This window comes from Lissotriton vulgaris, chromosome 3_1, assembly GCF_964263255.1.
Source record: "Lissotriton vulgaris chromosome 3_1, aLisVul1.2, whole genome shotgun sequence".
In the NCBI taxonomy this organism is placed as follows: Eukaryota; Metazoa; Chordata; class Amphibia; order Caudata; family Salamandridae; genus Lissotriton; species Lissotriton vulgaris.
Genome location: NC_141689.1, coordinates 328,421,596 through 328,443,627, shown reverse-complemented (window position 1 = coordinate 328,443,627; position 22,032 = coordinate 328,421,596). Strand labels below are relative to the sequence as shown.

General features: G+C 46.7%; 1 protein-coding gene across 2 annotated transcripts in view; it reads left to right on the top strand.

Annotated features, from left to right (window-relative positions):
* CAPSL (calcyphosine like) overlaps positions 1–22,032 on the top strand; it is a 157,720-nt gene that overhangs the window by 116,824 nt on the left and 18,864 nt on the right. For both annotated transcript variants that reach the window (XM_086960527.1, XM_086960528.1), the window contains exon 4: positions 8,833–9,042. In XM_086960527.1, coding sequence (XP_086816653.1) covers positions 8,833–9,042 — 210 coding nt within the window. The remainder of the gene's footprint in view (positions 1–8,832; positions 9,043–22,032) is intronic.

Genomic DNA, 22,032 nt, shown 5'->3' with positions numbered 1-22,032 from the left:
AACAGTTCTTGTCTAATGTAACTAGTTCTCATGTAAAGCAGTGCTGCTCAGCTTTCATAGCCTTAACATAAGGAAAAACCAATAGATACCTATTTCTTGACTGAATTGTACAAATTTAAACCAGAAAATCTGGATAAATCGTGGCTTCTCCAATTAAAATGTGTTCTTGGTTAAATATTTTATTTCGCCAAAACTTTTTTTTCTTCATTAGCGCGCATGAAAGCGCCTTCAAAAATGTGCCTTCAGAATACCAGTTGTCCAAAAGTAAGATGCGCCTTACTATTTTAATAACTAATTCTCAATGCAGTGCTACTGAGCCTTATCATTGTCACATCTCATCTGCCCTTCGGCCTGCTCTGCCCTCTCGTCTGAGTTTAGGTGAGTGAGTCGGGGGTACCGAGGTCTGGATGTCGTACGCAGACTGCCAGCAACAGGTTGAGACCTAAGAGCTGTGGAAGAGGGGAAACTCTCAGCCTCGCACAGCTCAGTGACGAGACTAGCTTTAGCTAAGGACTGGGCTGGTGACTACAAAAAGCAGGCTGGGAGCCTAGGTCGACGGTTACGAAGTAGCACTGCCTTTTTGTCTTCCTGTGTGCTGCTGAGCTGTTTGCCCTGAGATTACAGTATTTCACAGTCTCGCTTAGAAAGAATGCTTTTTTTTTTACTCCCGAACTCCATTTAATTTCCTATGGCTTTTAGCAATGGTAGTAATAATGTGCACAACATTGGAACTTCCTGCGACCCTATTTTATCAGATTATTTTTATTGTCACTTCATTTTTTCAGGTCTGCTAATTTTTTTTACTTCCTTTAAGTGCTGCTCTTAATCTTTACATGTAAATCGTACGTTCCATATGGTAAACACAAAGACTCTTTTTCGAATTTTGAAGAACTTTTTCATTTTTTACGGGATGTATGTTGTATGATTTGTGTAGCAAATATTTTTAGGGCTCAGCTAGTGCACGGGCACTAAGATCACAAATGCCCACCACCATCTCGAGTGTTGTTTTGCTTGACTTGCACTCCCCTATTATATTGCTAGTTTACATTCTCCACAATTGCCCTCTGCCCCATACCATGTTGCGTGGCTTGACCCCCCCCCAATGTGTTGCTTGGCTTGCACTCCCTCCTCCCAGTTGTGTTGCTTGACTTGCTGCTATTCAACATGGCTAAAAGAAACTGACAAAACCAGTAGCTCTTGGATCCCGCGACCTATTGGCTTTGCCAATGCTTGTTACCTTAGTATCTCACGTCAGACTTGTGTTGGGAATGTCTGGTTAAAACGCGATATTTTGAAGACTGGAATCAAGTCTATCGGCAGAAGAGGTAGGGTAGTAAAGCAAAGTTTTCAAGTGGCAGAATTTTAAAACACTGGAGTCAACTAGGCCTTTTGGAAATATTTCAACAAAGGTAGAATGGCTTCATTTGGTTGAAGACGCTAAGGGTCTGACTCCAAATTACAGGTTATCTCCGTGAGGGGGGTGTCTCTGGCCAGATTTAATATTTCCGGCCACTATCTCCCAGTGCGTTCTCGGTGATTACAAGTACCTCCCCACAGAACGTGGAGAGGAGAGGGCCACAGACTTGCTTGTGATTGTAATATTGAATTTGGGTGATCTTATTTTAGGTAGAAGTTAAATTACACATATTCCACTCACTAAATAGTAAAATTTTAGTGAAACAATACACTTCAAAATTGTTTGAAGTAAAAGCAAAGATGTACATCTAAAAGAAAAACTTGTATTTCCTGTAGGATAAAGCTAACCAAAGGAGTTGCACAGACTAATCTTAAAGTCTGCCATTAATAATGGAAATGGGAAAGACCAAAGGTACATCATGAAACCTTAAATTCCTTCATGTTGAATGGTGGACTTGTGACTGCTGTGGGACAGTTGGATAACGCTGAGGACAGAGGCGTGGTATCTGCCAAATCCAGGATCCGGCATGTGAAGGCACATGAGGGACAGCAAAACAGGAAGAGAGTGCCAGAGCAGGGGTCAAAAATGAAAACACTCAAATGTGAATTTTGAAATGCTTGGATTTCATTTTATTGGGACCACTACCAAAGGTATGCTATGATTTTAGTAAGACTCTTGAACCTAAACGACAGTAGGCCTTTTAACCCATGGCTCAACCGAGCTAAGGCCGAAATTTAGTAAGATGTGAAGCAAAGCAACACAACAAATGCTGCGTCATTCTTGCTCTCTCTCTCTCTGTGCTGCCCGCTTGTGGCTGCCAAGCACCAACTCATTCACCGTGGTACCATGGTGCAAGAATGCCTGCATTACAGCCAAGATTGTTTTTGTGCAGGAAGGGACTCATTTCTGCACAAAAACAATCCCCGGAGGCATATTCCTATTTCCATGTGAGCTGTAAAATGCAGCACACTTAGAAAGAGATAATAACGAGGAGAAATAGAAATAGTTCTCCTTATTTACGCTTCACCTGGAAAGTCATAGCATGTTGTCACATTCCCAGGTTTACTCGTCTTAGTTAATCTGTGAATGTGTCAAAAACCCTGGGTGGATAGGTGGCAGCACCCACACTCAATCCATGTAAAGCCTTCCCAATGCAGAGCAACGAAGGCAGCGTCTTGCGCTTCCCTGCTTTACCATAGATTTACTAAGCCACTCAGAGCCACACATGGTGGCTGCGTGGCTTAGTAAATCTGACTTTCATGGAGCAAGGGCAATGCAAGCTCTTAGGAAATATGGGCCGCAGTCTCCAGGAAGAAACCGGATTTGTTTTCTTCATTGACTATGTACATGATATCAGTCTGATGAGCCACATGCCTTGTATAAAATATAATAAAAACAGGGTGTAGCCGGTATTGGGATATGATTAACTGTTTGTTTTTTAACTGAGGCCTGTTGGCATGTGTATTGAAAAGGGTTGCCAATTGAGTATAAAGAGCACAGACAAGGGGGCCGCATCTAGGGGAGATTTAATTGGAGTAGCGAATGAGGAGCTTGAGCATGGTCCACATTTTGGGCAGGAAGATTGCATAGGACTTAGCCTAATGTTTCATGTTTTGTTACATAGAAGGTTTGACTTGCCAAGGTGTTTTATGTTTGTGATTCATACATTTACGCACTTTATTACTTTGTAGGGAAGTACTTTATAAGTAGGGTTGGTTTTCGCTGTACAGGCCCTACATACAAAGGCCAATATTTTCAATATTTCATTCAAGGCAACACAGCAAGCCACCTTCCTTGACTAGGCTGCGTGAAAGTAAGCAGGCTGGAATGCGCCATATTTCACATGCCTGCTCTCTGCCTAAGCTGACACAAAAACTGCTGCTTAGTGCCAATGCTGGCACCCTTACACCATAGTACTAGGGTGCCTGCTTTGTAGGCGGTAGCACCTTCCTGCGCAAAAACAATCCTCACACACAAATTCCTATTTCTAAGTGTGCTGCAAAAAGCAACACTCTTGGAAAGAAGAAACAATGAGGAGAAATAAAAAAAAATGGTGTTACGCCTCTGGTGGGTAGACGTACAATTCTGATGAATTCACAGGTTTACCGGTGTTGGTAAATCTGAGAATGTGTAATAACGCAAGGCTGTATACATGGGAACACCCGTGCTTGACCCATTGCGTGTCTCCTTACAGCAGAGAAAACGCAAGACAACGATTTGCGCTGCCATGTGTTACTAACAAGCCATGTAGGGCCTCTCAAGTTGGTATTGCGTGGCTTGATAAATCTCATTTAGGTTTTGCATCGTTCTTGCGTCCCCTTGCATGGCGCAAGAGCGATGCAAAACCTTGATAAATATGGGCCCATTGTCTAAATCCTTCTTTGTAAAGATCTTTGCTTCTAAAATATATCGTATCACTGCTAAGAGGACAGTGCCATGCTAGACTAAGGAGGTAGTATCATCTACTGAAAGGACAGTTGTATCCAGTGATAGGTAATTTTTTATTTTTCCACGAAGAATTATTATAATAATTTGCAAAAATCAACTATAACTGGCAGGGCTCGAAAATTCTACTCGACCACTCGCATAGTCGAGCTAAATTTAACAAGGTCGAGCTGTTTTTAGGTCCTACTCGCCCTTTCTGGCGATTAGGAAAACAAACCAACTTTTGTCCTCTGTCTGTGAAAACGGAGCAAATGTGAAAAAAGATGATAAGATTTAAAGGCATTTTTATTGCTCACAATGTTAATGAGCAATAAAGATGCTTTTAAATCGTGTTATCTTGTCACATTTGCTCCGCTTTCAGAGACGGAGGTCAAGTAGGTGACAGTTAGGTCGAGGACTTTTTTTAAGGTACTAGTCCTGCAGGACTAGTACCATTCTTTGGATTTTTCGAGCCCTGACTGGGTATCTCATTGAGACATTATCCCATGTGTGGTTTTAACCCTTTTTGTCATAGTTCCTATTTCTTTGCTATGTAGTATTTTGTTGATTTCTTCATAAATTCTTTTTACAAGTTTTCGAAGTTGTTCTTAATGTCAAATGTTAATGCTCTTAAGGGACTTTTTGACCTATGGACTGTTTCCCCAGCAAATGTTTTTCAGAAATGTTGATTACATATGCATCGTATCGATCCATTTTTAGGTCGAGCCTAGCGCAGCGCGCATCTGCTGCTCCGCGAGGCATGGTGTAGCTGGTATATGTAGTGCAAGGACCTCCCATCTTTACTATAGGCTGTAGTTAGTGCCCGTCTTAAATGCCCGCTTTTGTTTGGTGAGTATGCTAAATTAGTCCCGTCTTTTGGCGTTTTGGACCCTCCCAGGCGATTACCCCTGTTACATGTGGTATTACTTTTTTTTTTCATATAGGTTTTTTCCCACTGACTCTTTTTATTTTCATTTCCCTCTGCTTGTGTGTTAGCACGGCGTCTGTCATGTTTAGACTGCAATTGTTGCATTTATATTATGCCCGCTCGCTTTATCTTTCCCTTCGTCGCTGACTCTTTGTTTTTTATTCACCCCTCTCATCATATTAGGAACCCCACACCCCTAACCCTCCTATCAGATAAGCAGCTGGGGGTTGCTTAGTATACGCGGAGATCCGTCGCCAGGACCTGCACTGTGATGCCCCCCTCCCTCCTATCACCACCAGCAGCTCCCACCCGTTGCCTGCCTCTGTTTACTTGGGTTGAGGCAAGCATGTGCAAGTTCGTTAACCCTTTCCCCTCTGTGGATACTTACAACAGTATGCAGTCATATACGACGTGCTGCCACTTTAAATTTGCCCTGCACCTATCTTACTGACGCTGCTGGTTCCAGGACCCCGGACATTTGATAGACTAACAAAAAGTAACAATATGGCAAATCCATGTATTTATTTCCGGTTTGACAAGTACAAGGTAAAGACGAAAACTCAGATTTGCGTACTGACTCGATGAAGCCACAGAGACGTAGGTGCAATGCGGAGTTCCAAGCATGCTTCCACCCTTTTCTACCCAGGCTCTCAGTCACCCTGATTATGTAGCACAAAGGGGGGCATAAAACTGCCCTTGATTTATACATTTCGGAGGCTTCACAAGAAGGAGACAAAAAGTTTCTCCAGTGTACACTCTGAATTTAATTTACTAATGGGTAACAACTCCGCTTTCGATTGGCAAACTTGCATAGGATTTTATTGCTCTCATCTTTTAGGTATCTGTTTACAGCTTTGAGTGGTGGGGAGGGTTTGTTGAGAGCCGGAAACGTGTCGAGTTGCATAGTGTTTTATGGGTGAAGTGCCATGAATAGTGTGATGTTATGTTATGTTATTGTGAATTTATAGAGCGCATTATCCCCAGAGGTCTCTAAGCGCTATCAGAGGAAGCCATACATACACCAGATGAAATAATAAGTGGCCTGCTCAGAGAGTTCCCCATGCCTCTAATAAAAGCACGGTCTTCAACTTCTTTCTGAATGGAAGGAGATTTGTTTCCTTGCCTAGATTTGCCGGGAGGCTGTTCCACGCCTGAGGAATTGTGGTCGAGAAAGCTCTTCCAACCATGGGCGAGAGATTAAACCGGGGGCAAACCAAGAGACATGTATCTGCTGACCGAAGCATCCTGCTCGGAGTGTAGTTGGTCAGTCGGTCCTTGATGTAACTGGGGGCTAAGTCGTAAATGGCTTTATGCGCAATGCAGAGGCTTTTAAATTTAATTCTCTGTGTAATTGGGAGTCAATGTAGATCCCGAAGTAGGGGCGTGGCATGTGTACGTCTAGGTTTTTAAAACATTGATCTGGCCGCATCTTTCTTGACAACCTGGAGCCTGGCCAATAGTTTTTTTGGTAGACCATAATACAGAGAGTTGCCAGAGTCCAGACGCGACTGAATCAGCGCTGAAACTGCCAGTCTAAGTGTAGCAAAGGACAACAGTGGGGACAGTTTTTGCAGCTGTCGCATTAGACCAACACTAGTTCCTACCACAGCCGACACCTGTTGTGTCAAAAATAGCAAGGCATCAAAAAGCAAGGCATCAATTTTGATGCCAAGACTTTTTACAGCTGTGGCTGGTTCGGGAATAGGCCCAAGTTCTGAAGGCCAAAACAGATCATTCCAGGGGTTAGAGACTGTGGTAACCGCCAAAACCTCCGTTTTGTCATGGTTTATTTTTAATGAATTGACTGACATCCAGTTGACCAGATGTATTGCTGGATGTTGTGATTTTAGTAAGATGGTGGGATGTGGCTGGAATGTTGTGTACTTTGATGTGGGGTTCAGTATGATAAAGTGTGATTTGGGGTTGTTTTGTATGGTGCTTTATTGTATGGTATTTGTTGGTGTTTGCCATAGAATAGTGTAATGGGGTGTGTTTTGTTAAGTAGGATGATATGATTTTGGTTATGACATGTCGTTCTATGATGAGGGAGAGCGTGGTTTTGTGTGGTACGTCTTAGATGCTTTGATGTCTTATGGCCAGGTATAGAATGAGCTGATTTTAAGTGTTGCAGTGTTATGTGCTTTTGAATGGTGTCTTATTCATTTGATGGTATTCCATGTCTAAGGTATACGTTTGCTGGTTAAATATGATATGATGTGGTGGGGTCTATTGCTGTATGGTATTATGTGCTGCAATGTACATGATAGAGTGGTATATGAGAATGTGGCATGATCTATTGCATGAAGTATTCTGTATGTTCTGGTGTTCAATACTGAGACTGATGTGGTGAGCAAGAGACAGTTTGCGGGTTTGGATCTTGCGGTATGGCCTTGTGTAGAATTGTATGTTATGGGTGGCATTATATGATGACGTTTTGTAATGTGTGATATGGTGTGTTGAATAGTCTGGTATGTTGTGATGAAGTATTGTACGGTGTTATATGGTTTAATGTGGTACAGTACCTGTGATTTGACTTACTACTGTTTGGTTCAGTCGCAGAACCCTCTGCCTGCAGTGGCACACAATCAAGTGCCACGCACTTCCACACAAAGACACACAGCATAATTCCACTACACAACACATTTCAACACCTCATAATTCCACACCACACAATTCAACTCCACATCACTCCACTACATGCCACATAATCACAACCCAACAAATTCAACTTCACAAATTTCAGCTCCAAGCCACATGATTTCGTTACACTCCACACAACGCAATTCAACTCCAGATAATTCCACTACACATAATTATACTCCAACCTACATAATTACACTTCAAAACACATAATTACACTTAACAAAATTGAACCCCACAACATTCCCCATATATACACTCCATATAATTCTACACCATGCCACGCAATTCTACACCACACAATTCAGTACCACACAACATAATTACACTCCACTCAATAGCACATTATCACACTTCTACTCCATGCCCCATAGCAACACTCCACATAAATACATTCCACAACATGCCACATAATTCCACTCAGTGCCAGACAAGTCCATGCAACACAATTCAACTCAACACAATTCCATTCCACTGCACAAAATTCCACTCCACAGTACACACTTCTAGTACACACCACATACATCCAATTCACACCACAAAATTCCACATCATGCCATATAGTTCAACATCACACCCCATGCTTCCATGCAATACATGCCACCCCTCGACACGCAACACCACTACACTTAATACCACATAAGTAATGTCCACATACATCCATTGCAAAAGCACGCCCTGCACCAACATTTCTCATATTGGTTCACCTCAGGTCTTTCAGCACAGTTTCTTTACCATACCTTTTCAAAAATTCGAAACCGCAAACACACACTTGCCTCCATTTCTTTCACTGCTGTGTGCGTACACAAACGCAGCCTCTTTATGTGTCTATAACCTTCTCTTCCCCTTCATTCGCTCACACACTATTTCTACTACTCTATTTAGACTTAACTCACCACTTCACACATAAACTACCTATCCCTCTCAATCTTACTTTCTATTTTATAAACTCTCACCCTTATCTATTCACCATACCACATAATTCCACTACACAAATACACTTCACGGCAGTTGCGCAACAAAGACCCCTGATCCCCTGCAGTGCTGGGGGCCAGAGCTCCAGGGGGCCCCCTCACCGTATTACACTTACCTGCGATCTCCCGAGTAACTCTGAAGGGGGCCCATACTTGCACTTTGCAGGGATGCCCCCTCAAGTTTCGTTATGTCACTGCTTCACGCCACACAGTTCCACCCCACACAATTTCACAACTCACAATTCCAATTCAAACCACTTAATTCCACTACAACCAACATACATCCTCTCTACTCCAAACAAAAATCATAAGTAAAAAAACCATATAATTTGCAAAACCAATATCTGAAACTCTTTCAAATGCAAGACCTATTGCATTGCAAATGCTTGTTGGTGAGGCTTTAACTGAAATAAAATGATGTTTTTTTTTTCTAAAATATAATTTTTCAGCCACCAATGTCGAATGCTAGAAAAGAGATAATTGCACAGGCTTTTCGGAAGCTGGACAGGACTGGCGATGGTATTGTCACAGTCGAAGACCTTAGGGGAGTATATAATGCTAAGCACCATCCAAAATATCAGAATGGAGAGTGGACAGAAGACCAAGTTTTTAGGACATTTTTGGATAACTTTGATTCACCCTATGATAAAGATGGAAAGGTGAGTTTCACAATCCGGGACTAAAGGAACAGTGAGTAAATTATGTTAATATTTCGGCAGAAACTGATAGACAGTATAAGCATTGACAAGGCAAACATTTTGTCTAATTGTGTCACAATATGTAGACTACTGTACTTAACAAAAAAGTATTTCACTTCATAGTGTAGGTATCACAATTACTTACAATAGACAAGTCCATAATCATTAAAAAATAAAATACTAGCCCACTCCTTAATATCATGGCCAAAGGCATTTCATCAATTTGAACATGGTTTGTGTTGCATTTTAAAGGAGTGAAGCCACATGATTCCAAGGCCTGCATTATAACACGCTTGTTTTTTGATTTTGTTATAGGGTAAAAATATGGGGGGTGGAGGGGTATAAACTCTCCTCAGATTTGCCTGGAAGCATAGTATGTACAATAATCGCTCATTGTTGATTTGCACAACCTATTCAGCTGATTTGGTAAAAAAACAATGATCATGTTATCCTAGTTATTTATTTACAAAGTTTTCCAATTTGTGTACCAGGCTTCGAGTGTTTCAGTGAGCATTAGGGACAAATGGTCATGAACTTCGTGGTGCATAATATTACAAGTGATTGACAAAAGAGTGTAAAAGTAAACATGTAGCCCGGTCAACAAAATGAAGCATTCATGAGATGCCAGACAGAAGGATAGCGTGCAAAACAGACCACGAGTCCTGAGCTTTTAATGAATTTCCTGGGTTTAGGTCACAAGATGCAACATCCTAAGACTAACATCCTAAAGTGTGGATTGTTGAAAGAGAGCAGCCAAATACCTCATTATGACCATGTGAAAGGTTTTATGTAATAATCTAGCTATCCCCTGGATTTTGGAGTGAGCCCTGCATGGAATATTCGGGTGTAGCCATTTCGATCTAGGAAGGCGCAGTTATAACCAAGGAGCTGTGTCTACTACAGCAAGACGGCCGCCACAGCCTTCTTACAAATGTTTTGAAGGATCGCCCCCTTTTCAATGTATTATTGAGTCCATTTACATTCCAGGAAATGAGCATAGGGCCCATTATTCTCTGGTCCTGTGTCGTGCAATATTTTTACAATGCCTTTAATCCTGAACATTGTGTCTAAAGAAGAGAGGCTGAACTAACAACAAGACCCCAGTATATCCCTCCTCTCTAGCCCACCCTACACTTTTCAACAGGAAGCATCTGTCACCCAAACAATCAACTAGGTAAATATACTCTGGGTGTAGGACCACAGCCTCAGTCCCCTTTTGTGACCTCATGTACTTCCCAGTGATCTCATCATCCTCAGGTAACTCCTCCTGAACCGGCAGTCAGGTGTAGAGGGTGCAGATCCCTCCAAGCAGCGAAAATCAAGCAGTCAAATCGGTTGGTCAGGGTTTGTGAGGGATCATCTTTGCTAGCACCTGGGGAAGTCGCATTCTCATCTGGGAGTTGTACCTGTCTTTTGGATTTAGTGTGGCGATGTCGCCTGCGACTTAGACCACCGGCTCTTGTCACATGCCAACTCCTGACTGCCTCAGACGATGCACTCTCTCCTGGGGGTGCCGTCCTGGCAGGTGACAATTTAAATTTGACAATTTAAATTCCCCCACCCACTCCCAAGCTCCTTCAGGGGTCTTGAAAAATCGCAATTTCCTGGCATAAAGGACTTTCAGCTTAGCTGGGAATAGTAGCATGTATTTAAGCTGTATGGTCCTTGTTTTCTGCTTGACCTCCCCAAAGGACTTGTGCATTTGTTGTACCCATGCAGTGTAGTCCAGGAGAATTGACACTTTGGCATCAGTATAGTGAACTTCTGGGGTCTGGTGTGCCCATTGCAGGATGACATTCTTGTCAAGGTAGTTCAGTACTCTCATAATTACTGGGTGTGTGGCAGCGGGTTAGAGTCAGTGCTCTATGGGCTCTCTCCACGATAGAGCAGGAAAAAAGGTAAAACTCCAGTACCCAAGATCTGAATCACTCCAGAAAGAATTGTCACAGCTTGGTGCCCTCGGCACCCTCAGGTACCCCAATCACTCTTTCGTTGTTATGCTGGCCCTTCTCTTCAACTTTGCCGAGATCCAACAATGGCTTCTCACCTCTTTCGTGAGTGACTGGCCTTCATCCTCGACCACTGAGATGCACGATTCCACCTCTGTGGTGCATCCGACAAGATCCTACGTCTTGCCTGAGGAGCAAAACCTCTGTGCTCCTCCTGTTCAAAGATCCACTGGACTCTCAGATGGGTTGCAGGATCATAGCCAGGGAGGCCTCTTTACTAGGGCCACCCATTGGAGGCGTCGCCGTCTCTAGTTGATGATCTGGCCCACTGACGGGTGCCCTTGTGTACTTTTCAATCTTTCCCTGCACCAGACCTCTGTGTCCCTTGTCTTCTCATTCGAATGTAGCAACCCAGTCCTTATACCCACTTTGTGCCCTTCCTCTGTGGCACCACAAGGGCTGAGAGACTCTTACAATTCAGCCACCGCGGTTTGGCCTCTGCCTCAAATGCCCACCTCCACGCCGGGCAGGCTGCCTCCCCAAAAGCCCAAGAGAGTGGACCCTTCCCCTATGGCAGCAAAGTTGAGGACAGGCAACCAGGAACAGTTGGTATCAGGGAGAAGCAAGTCGACTAGAGGTCTGTCCAGCCACACAGTAGGAACAAGGCTCTCCCGTCCTCCTAGTCTTTGTTCTCCATCCGATGCCCCCCAAAGAGTCCTACTCTTATCCCTGCAGAGTGCAGCCCTTGCCGCCCTCACAGTCATGCTAGCCAGCATAGTCCCATAAGGAAAGCAGAGCCGGTGAGTGAGGATGCTTGAGGAGGTAGGATATCTAGTATCTTCCTGTGAGAGTGTGCCGGTTCACGGACGCTCCTGCCGACACAGCAGAGCCAAGCAGACAGCTCTGGATGGTGCCCACAGTCTCTCAGCAGTATGCAAACACCACAGCCTCAGGATTTTCGTGCTCCTCAGCTGAAAGATTCCAATGTAGTAAACTGATAAAACCCTTAGGACCCAGGAAGAAACTCTGTCACAACTCCTATGTGAAATAAAGACATTTATCACATGCACGGGAGCATCAGTTGGGGTACTGAATGCTCAAATAAGCAGAAGTACAATACAAAAATATATAGTTGCAAACCACAAGATTGTGTTACAATATCTCATGTGTAGCAGGAGATGTGCCGGGCCATCATATACTGGCAGGTGGTGATGAAAGACATCATGCTGGGAAATTTAAAGTACAACTTTACCCAAGAATAGATCTGGAATCCACCTAACGGGTACATGACAAGTCCCTTGTGTCTAAAGTTGGACAGTTTAACAGTTACATTACGCTCATGTCCAAGAAATAGATACTGACCAATCAGAACAGTCCACATTATCTTTATGTGTGTCTGGATATACTTCTGAGGCCTCCTGCTAAAGCAAGCAGGAAGAATGCAGTGACATTGAAATGTGCTCTCTTGGTGTTTGTTGCATTAGCTGCAGCTTACTGACATACAAAGTACAAATTTTCTATCAGCACTGTTATACGAGCTCAAGCATTGGTTATACATATCTGAAAGAGACTATTAGTTATAGATTCCATACCTTAGAATTACCCCCAGGCGTCAGACTGGATCCGGTGAATTTTTTCTCAGCTGTGCCCCTACACGTTGGTAGGTTGAGTCGATCAACTCTGCATTCATCGTCGGCGTCGTGATCGCTGGGATGATGTCGCGGTATCTACCTAGACGCCACACCTGCGCTGACGTCAGTTCTTTCTTTTTCGGCGCCAGCCGGCGTAGATCCGGAGAGAGTGGTCCCCTTAGTCACTTTTTGACTAAAACTTTTTCGACATCTTTTACGAGTCGTTCGACTCCTGGTGCACATAGGATGTCCCATTGTGGAACCGGCTTCAAGCCTTGTGATTTCTGCCACAAGCTGATGTCTGTCATGGATCCGCACCTTGTGCACCCTCAGATACCCCAATCACTCTTTCGTTGTTATGCCGGCCCTTCTCTCCAACTTTGCTGAGATCCCACAAAGGCGTCTCACCTCTTTCGTGAGTGACTGGCCTTCATCCTCCACCACTGAGATGGGCGATTCCACCTCTGTGGTCCATCCGATGCTCCCCAAAGAGTCCTACTCTTGTCCCTGCAGAGTGCAGCCCTTGCAGCCCTCACAGTCAGGCTAGCCAGCATAGTCCCATAAGGGAAGCAGAGCCGGTGAGTGAGGAGGCTTGCGCTGACGTCAGTTCTTTCTTTTTCTGCTCCAGCCGGCGTAGATCCGGAGAGAGTGGTCCCCTTAGTCACTTTTTGACTAAAACTTTTTTGACATCTTTTTCGAGTCGTTCGACTCCTGGTGCACATAGGATGTCCCATCGCTGGACCGTCTTCAAGCCTTGTGATTCCTGTCACAAGCTGATGTCTATCATGGATCCGCACCTCGTGTGCCTCTGGTGCTTAGAGCGCAACCTCGACCCGAAGTTGTGCTCCGACTGTCGGGCCATGAACCTGAAGTCTTTGTGGGGGCAGTCCTGAAAGCTTCTGGAGGCCCGGCAGTCGGCTCCACCCAGCTTGAGGTCCCAGTCAAGAGAAAGCCACCACCATCATTCCTTGTCGAAGTCTTCGTCATTGGGTAAGTTGAAGCACAAGAAGCAGATGAAGAAACATTGTCACTCTTCTCCTTCTCCCCGTCAGTTGGCCGACGTGACACGGAATGCGGAGGGTTGTCGTCCTCGGGCTCCCCCCTCAGAGCCTACTGGGACAGCTCCGAGCTTCCCTTCCTTCCCGGGAGCCGGAACTTCCCCTGCCCAGCTTGGTGCCTTTTACGAAGCCCTCCATTCTCTTTGGGGAGCCCGCTTCCGCCTGCGCTCCTGTGGGCCCTGCGGACTCGGCTGGGGGCTCTAGGCCTTTGATGCCTGAGGCTGCGGCGCCGCAGAGCCCCAATGGATCCAGGCCTGAATCCGGTTTGGCGCTGGTCAACCTCACAGTACCTTCCCTGGCGCCAACCCCTCTGATGACACCTCCGCCACCTCCGACGTTGGTTGCGTCCCCGGCCAGTCTGGACCCCGCCCTCCTTGACTTGGACACGAAGCCAGACCGACGCCGGAGGGTACTTTTGTACAGCTCTTCTACCCTGGCGTTCCTTATCTCCCTTAGTGGCGGCCAGAGGAGGGTGAGGAGGACAGGAAGGGATCTGTGGACCCTCTGGCAGACCAGCTTAAAGAGCCGGACTGGAGAAAGGAGTTGGGTGATGCCAGTGGTCTGGATACTTCCCCTGACCTTGGTATGCTTTCTCCCTCTACTATGGCTATGGAGAAGGGAGCTTGCTACGCTTTGGTGTTGCATAGGGCGGCTGAGGCCTTGGGCCTTGAGTTTCCTATGGTGGCGGTACGGACTACCTCCTGACTGAGGTGCTTCAGCAGGCAGCAGCCTCTTCAGAGCCCTTGTTGCCTTTCAGTGAGGCCCTCACTGACATCCTTCTGGGCTTCTGGTCCAAGCCCAGCAGCTTCTGTGGATAGGATGATCACCCGATTCTACCGCCCGGCACCGGGCAACCCACTTTTCCTCACCCAACACTCTACCCCCGAGAGCTGGGTGGTCCAAGCCTCATCTTCCAAAGGAAGCGCCACATTGTGACTCACTCAAAAATGAGCCATGTATGAATTGTGCTTCACATATTGTAATTCTACAACCATGTACCCTTTTTCTCCTTTTCTTTTCTTTCCACAGAGACCATATTAGGTCATTTTTCATGATAATGCCTCACTAAGGGCCAACTCAAGCCCCGAGGCAAACCTAGCAGCCGATTTTTGCTGTTAGGTTTTAGGACCATAGGCATTTAACATTTAGTTTAGAATTGAGTATTTTTGTTGGGATCAACTGAGGTCCTGATGAGTAGGCAGGAGGGGTCTCCCTATGAAACATGTCATGTCGACAAAGTAGACTACACTTGTAATTCTACTTACTAAACCCCTTTTTAACGTTCCCAGCTTGCGAAGCCATTAAAGTTAATTCTTTCGACTAGCCAGGGAATTTTTACCCTTTTTTTACACCTACCATTCACGTAAATAGGTCCCTACACTCCCTAACACATATCACTATCCTCATCACATCACATAGCCTATTGTCAAAAATATAAGTGCTCCCGCGTCACTCGTAGGTCGAAGCACGCCCCGCCCCGTAGAGGGACGGGAAGACCCCAATGATGGGAGAATGACACTATGGGATTCATAGTGTGTGAGGGGTATTTTAAAAACACACAGTGCCCTCATTCTGCCACCCGCAGAGAGGCCTATTTTCACATTGCAGTGTATCCACAAATTTAGAAAATATACAAAATCATATAAAATTAGTCACCACTCACATTGATAGAATCCCATTGTTTATAAGTCTAGTTCAGGAGGGTAATTCTATCATCTCCTCTACACTTCCCCCAATTGATTTTTTGGAACTCCTGGTCCAAGCCCAGCAGCTTCTGTGGATAGGATGCTCACCCGATTCTACCGCCCGGCACCGGGCAACCCACTTTCCCTCACCCAACACTCTACCCCCGAGAGCTGGGTGGTCCAAGCCCCATCTTCCAAAGGAAGCGCTTTCCCTACAGCTCCGCAAAATAGGAAATCCAAGAAGATGGACCATCTTGGGAAGAAGATGTTTTCTTCCGCCTGCTTAGGACTACGGTTGGTGAACACTGCATGTCTTGTGCCTGTAACACAATTTCATTGTGGGACACGGTTGCGCAAGTGCTGCCACAGTGCCCGGAGGAGGCCCGGCTCGTGCTCACTGTGCGGTTGCTGGAGGTTGAGATGCAACAAAGTTCACCATCCGGTGTGGACTGGATACTGTCGCTGGGTAGGATGCTTTCCACGTCAGTAGCCCTGAGATGCTACGCCTGGCTGAGATTCTCTGGCTTCTCTGGGGATGTCCAATCCACCCTTTTGGACATGCCCTTTGATGGCCGTCGCCTGTTTGGTGACAATGCAGACAACGTGCTTGAGCGCTTCAAGGACTCTAGAGCTACGGCAGGGTCCTTGGGCCTTGCTGTGACTTGTTCCCCCCGCTACGCAGTCTGGCTTTTGCCCCTTCGTGTCCATGGAAGGGGTGCCCCACCATGTCTCACCCAGGGCCACAGGGCCACACAAGCCACCCAGTCTCTGCACTGCCGGGGACGTGGGACCCAGAGTCATAGGTCCGGGGGCCAAAGGGCAGGCTGGTCCACCAAGTTCCCCCCTGCTGCGGCCTCCGAACCTTCCCAGTCAGACCTTTCAGGGCCACCAGTTGCCAGTGGGCGGGAGGATCCGCCATCACCTCCCCCACCGGCCCAACATCACGTCGGACAGGTGGGTTTTGCAGATAGCCCTTCGAGACAACCATTCCCTCCATGTCACCAACACTCTATCGCATGTCGGAGGATCACTTGGCCCGTCTCCGTCAGGAAGGTACGGCTCTCTTGGCCAAAGGAGGTATTAAGCGAGTTCCTATGCCAGAAGTAGGTCATTGTTGTTATTCCCACTACTTCCTGGTACCCAAGAAGGACAAAGGCCTGCATTCTATCTTGGATCTCAGGGACGTCAACTGCTTCCTCCAGAAAAAGAAGTTCAAAATGTTGACATTAGCTCAGGTCCTGTCTGCCCTCGACCCTGGAGACTGGATGGTAGCGTTGCACTTGCAGGACGCTTACTTCCACATCCTGGTTCTGCCAGCCCTCAGTCGTTACCTACGGTTCACGGTAGGCCACTAGCATTTTCAGTTTACCGAGCTCCCCTTTGGCCTTACCAGCGCCCCTCAGGTGTTCACGAAAAGGATGGTAGTGATTGCAGCTCATCTGTGCTAATCAGGGATTACAGTCTTCCCCTATCTCGATGACTGGCTGTTGAAGGTGAGCTCACCCCAGGCTGTCGTCTACCACCTCAAGACTATGGCAGTCCTCCTGCACTCGCTTGGGTTCACTACCAACGTGCCGAAGTCACACCTGATTCCTTCTCAGAAGCTCCTTTTCATTGGAGCAGTTCTGGATGCAGCGCAGTTTCTAGCATATCCTCCCGAGAAGCGAGTCCGGGATATTAGGGCTAGGATGCCATTGTTTCAGCCTCTATCCAGGATTTTGGTGAGAATGACCCTGAGGCTGCTGGGCCTCATGGGCTCCTGCATCCTGCTGGTGGATCATGCCAGGTGGCATATGCGGACTCTGCAGTGGACCTGAAGTTCCGGTGGGCGCAGCATCAGGGGAATCATTCTGATTGCATCCAGAGATCGGAGGGCACTGCACACCAATTGCATTGGTGGCTAACGGACCAGGATTGGATCAACGGCAGATCCCTCCCCCTTCCCCAACCTGAGTTCACAGTGGTGACAGATGCGTCACTCCTGGAATGGGGCAGGCACATGAGAGAGATGGAGATCAGAGGCCTCTGGTCTCCAGCGGAGTCCGGGCTCCACCTCAACATTCTGGAGCTCCGGGCGATTCATCTTGCACTGAAGGCATTCCTTTCTTCTGTCAAAGGAAGGGTAGTGCAGATGTTCATGGACAACACCACCACCATGTGGTACTGCCAAAGACAGCGCGGGGTGGGGTCGTGGACCCTATGTCAAGAGGCTCTTCGCCTTTGGATGTGGCTGGAACATCAGGGCATGTCCCTAATGGTTCAACACCTGGCAGGTTCTCTGAATGTCAGGATGGACAAACAAAGCCGCCAGTGCATGATGGATCACAAATGACATCTTCACTCGGAGGTGGTGCAAGGTCTCTTTCAGCGGTGGAGAGAGCCTTGGTTCGATCTGTTCTCACCGATAGAGAACGCGCAATGTCAGCAGTTCTGTGCGTTGGAATTTCCAAGGCTGCACTCACCCGGCAAAACTTTTTGAAGCGAGTGGAATTGCGGTCTTCTCTACGCCTTTCCGCCTATACTACTGCCGCTCAGAGTGCTGACGAAGATCAAGCGCGACTGGGCCCAAGTCATTCTTGTGGCTCCGGACTGGGCACGAAGAGTCTGGTATCTCGAGCTCTTGAACATGGCCATCAATCCTCCGATTAGATTTTCTCCTTAGGAGGATATTCTGTTGCAGCAGCAGGGGACGGTCCTCCACCCAGTCCAGCCTCCACCTCCTTGTATGGAGATTGAGTGGCGACAGTTGACAGCTTTTGACCTTCCTCCCGAAGTCTGTAATGCCATCTTGGCAGCCAGGCATCCCTCAACTAAAACAGTATACATCTGTAAAGGGAACAAATTTGTGCCATGGTGCACAGCAAAGGCTGTGGATCCCCTTTCTGCCCCTCTTTCAGAGGTTCTCGTCTTCATTCTATGTTTGGCCCAGCAGGGCTCTGCTCTGGGCACCCTTAAAGGCAATCTTTTGGCCATTTACTCCTTGGTGAAATAGGAGCCTCTGGTAGGACTGCACGCCCATTCCACCAGGGCAACGGCAGCCCCTACTGCTTTGGGACATGGAGTCCCCCTCTGTGATATCTACCAGGCAGCCACGTGGGCATTAACTACACATGCTCACTAAACATTACTGCCTGGATAGCCATGTCCGGAGAGACAGCTTCTTTGACTGTTTAGTTCTCTAGGGCTTTCTGGTGTGAACTTAGTTCGTGGACCCTCCTCCGGGGTTGGTATTGCTGGGGTATCTATTCTAAGGGAAGGAATCTATAACTAATAGTCTCTTTCAGATGAACAAGTTACTTAAGCTTTGGTACCAATATATCCATATTAGTTATAAATTCCTTACCACCCCACCCATCTTCCCCGTTCTGCGAACTGACTACTAGAGTAAGGGACCCCCTTTCAGGGCCCTAGTTTTGTGCACCAGTGGTCAGTGTCTTGCAGGGCACTATGCTTCTGGCGTGGAATGTTGTGTAAAAGAACTAACGTCAGCGCGTGTCCAAGTAGATATAGCGACGTCATCAAAGCAATCAAGAGGCCGATGACAAATGTGGAGTGGACCGACGCCACCTACCGACGCGCAGGGGTACTGCTGAGAAGAATTCTCCTGATCCAGTCTGACGCCTGGGGGTAATTCTAAGGTAAGGAATCCATAACTAATATGCATCTTACAGATATATCGTTACTGAAGGTAAGTAACTTGTTCTTGTCTACAATGTCCATCATCATTGAATTATCGCAATGTCAAGTTATACAACATGGGTGCCTCTATTTTTATCTAAACCCAGCTTCTACACAAACACCCGATGGAACAGGCAGTCCCCACCTCTTCTCTAGTGGTCCTCCATCACAGATTGTCAAGCCACCTCCTCTAGGAGATCCTTGGCGGCCATATGGCCCACTCTTGCATCAACTCTGGCGGCCCGCTTTTCTTCAAGACCCCCCTTTGTGAGGCAGCCGGCTGAGGATGCAACTGCTGCTGTATCTGCGCATATGTCACATGGCTGCCAGTCACTACTGGGCACATCTGTTTTTTAGGGTGCCTCCACGCCTCTCCGGTTTAGCTGCAGAGAGACTCTAAAGTGACAGAGGCCGTCCAGAGGAAAGTACACCTTGTAGCAGGATTATGATGAAGCTACAAAGGTAGGATTATGAAGAATTATAGGGGGTTCCGACTTGAAGATCTTAGAAAGTGTGGGGACCAGGTTGGGCTGAATCCCCTTCCCACCCTTGAAACCTGCCTTTTAGCGATTCTTTGAAAGCAGGACGTTTACTGTTGTTTAATAGATCACAACTCAAGCTACATCCCCCTTGTTCACTTAATATCTGTCTGAACCAACAATTTTAACACTGCCACTTCAACACTGGTTGCAGGAAATAATGCTATGCTTTATCTGCCTGACACTGAAAATATAAACCTGGCTTTTAGTCATCACACTGGTTACCCTCAAAACCTTCTATCTCACCAGCAAATGCCTGCATAGTAAAGCCACAAAACACAGCAGTCGTCAGTACTAAATAAATGTTGGATATAGTTTCTTCTCACCCGAATCTACGTAGATAGCGGAGGGACAAAAATTACTATTCCCACTCCAAAGAGTGCAACAGTAGGGAAAATGTTGGATAGCGGAGGGATACAAATTACTATTCCCACTCCATTGAGTGCAACAGTAGGGAAAGTGTTGGACAGCGGAGGGTAAAAATTACTATTCCCACCCCCTATCTGCTTCCTGCCTGGTGAGGGACTCTGCCACTGTGCCTTCAGGAATAGCGGACTAACTTCACTCCTTGCTGCACCCGCTCCGCGGGTGCCGCTTCGTGCGGATACATCAACGGGAGCATTACAGCTGGGGTCACGGACTGCTGAGAGTCCTAGCCAAGTGAACGGGCTGTGATAGGTGAGAGGCGCAGCAGGGACTCAGTCTCCCAGGAGTCCCTGCACAACCTATTGCACCTAGTCTCGCCTCCCTTGACCGCCCCGCCCACAGGACACCGCAAGCCCTTGATAAAGAATCTTAGGTACAGCTGCGCGGGAGCGTCACCGGGCGAAGCCCGGGCAAAAGGCGAGCCCTCTGTGGCCCTCGGCGGCCGGAGGAGGCTGGGCTGGGCCACCTCCTTAATAACTTGGACCCTGTAATACCAATCGACCAGGTGACTTTGACTTTCTCCTGTAATTAATCATTATACGTGGATAGCTTACCTGATTCGGCTGCTCGTTGTCTTTGATTACCACACCTAGTACATTCTATCGCTGGCTAAACTGTAGCATGGCTTTGACAAATTAGAATGGGGAACCCCTTCCATCAAAACCCAGCAGGGTAAGCTACGCTGGTACATTAGATGGTTACTTTACTAGGGCTGTAGCCGTTTTGGAGAGAGAAATTGCTTTCACAGAGGAAAGATTATCCACTGAATTCCTAAACGCTAAAAGATCATCGCTGGGCAGTATTTTGAATAGTGTAACCCCCGAGAGGCGAATTAGTCAACGCCTCATTGATCTGGGATTGCCAGAAACAAGTACTGTCTTGGAAGAGCACAGCATTATTTCTTTGGGGAACAGTACCCAAGATAGTCTAACTGGTAAAGTTAATAAAACACGGGGTAATACCTCCCCAGATAAGATCAAATTAAACCCCACAGTGGAACCAATGCCAGCACAAAGTAAACACTCGGGGAAAAGAAAACGGTGTGGGGGGGCACAGAGATGCAGGAGGGCCAAAATTCCTAAGATCACGGCCAAGAACGCTAAACCTCTAGGAATTAGCGGTAAAAAACAAGTTCTTATCCCGCATATTTCCGCCCCAGAACAAGTTAACATCAGGGATCTCCCTGCGCAAGGAAGTTTTTCTCCAAACGCCCAGGTAGGGGATAGCTTGATTGCCCAGGTGGGACACCTGCTAAGGACTTTTACTCTCCCATTGATAGAAAGATTAAGAGTGGTTAGTGTAGGCCTGGACAAGCTACAGCAAACCACCACAGATAATTACCATTTGCTACAAGAACTGGCGGGCACTAAGAGGGCGACAGGAGAAGTGCAACAATTTAATACTAGGAATGTCACCAACAAACTAGCCAGTCCATCCACTAGCCAAATACCAACGGCATCATTATCTAGAAACATGGACAAGAGAGATAGTAACCCAGTAGGAATTAAGGGTAGTGCTAATACTCGCGATGACACCAGTCATGCGTTTGAGGGGCTTAGACCTGCCCTAGTAGAGGTCCCACACGCACAATTACAGCTCCTAGGACCTATACAGCCTGTCCTTACATCTCAAGGTTCAGGAAATAGATCTATCCTTGACCTACCTCCCCAGAGCGCCCCACTAGTAATAGTACTAGGGAACGTTCCTCCTTTACCACAGAAGGGGAGGGAGGACTTTGTACAACTTAAAAACAAAGTCACCCACTGGCTAGCAAACAACACCTACAGCGGCCAAAATATAGGGCATAACATCATAATGGCATGGCGAGTCTCATGGTTGGGCCGCACTAGGAAATGCAGAGATGGAGACTGCATAGTGGTCAACTTTAACAGCACCCAACCAGTAGAAAGGATTATGAGGGAGGCAGAGTCTGTTACTGTACCAAGAAGATATGGTATAGATATACTTCCCCTAGGGTTTTTCTA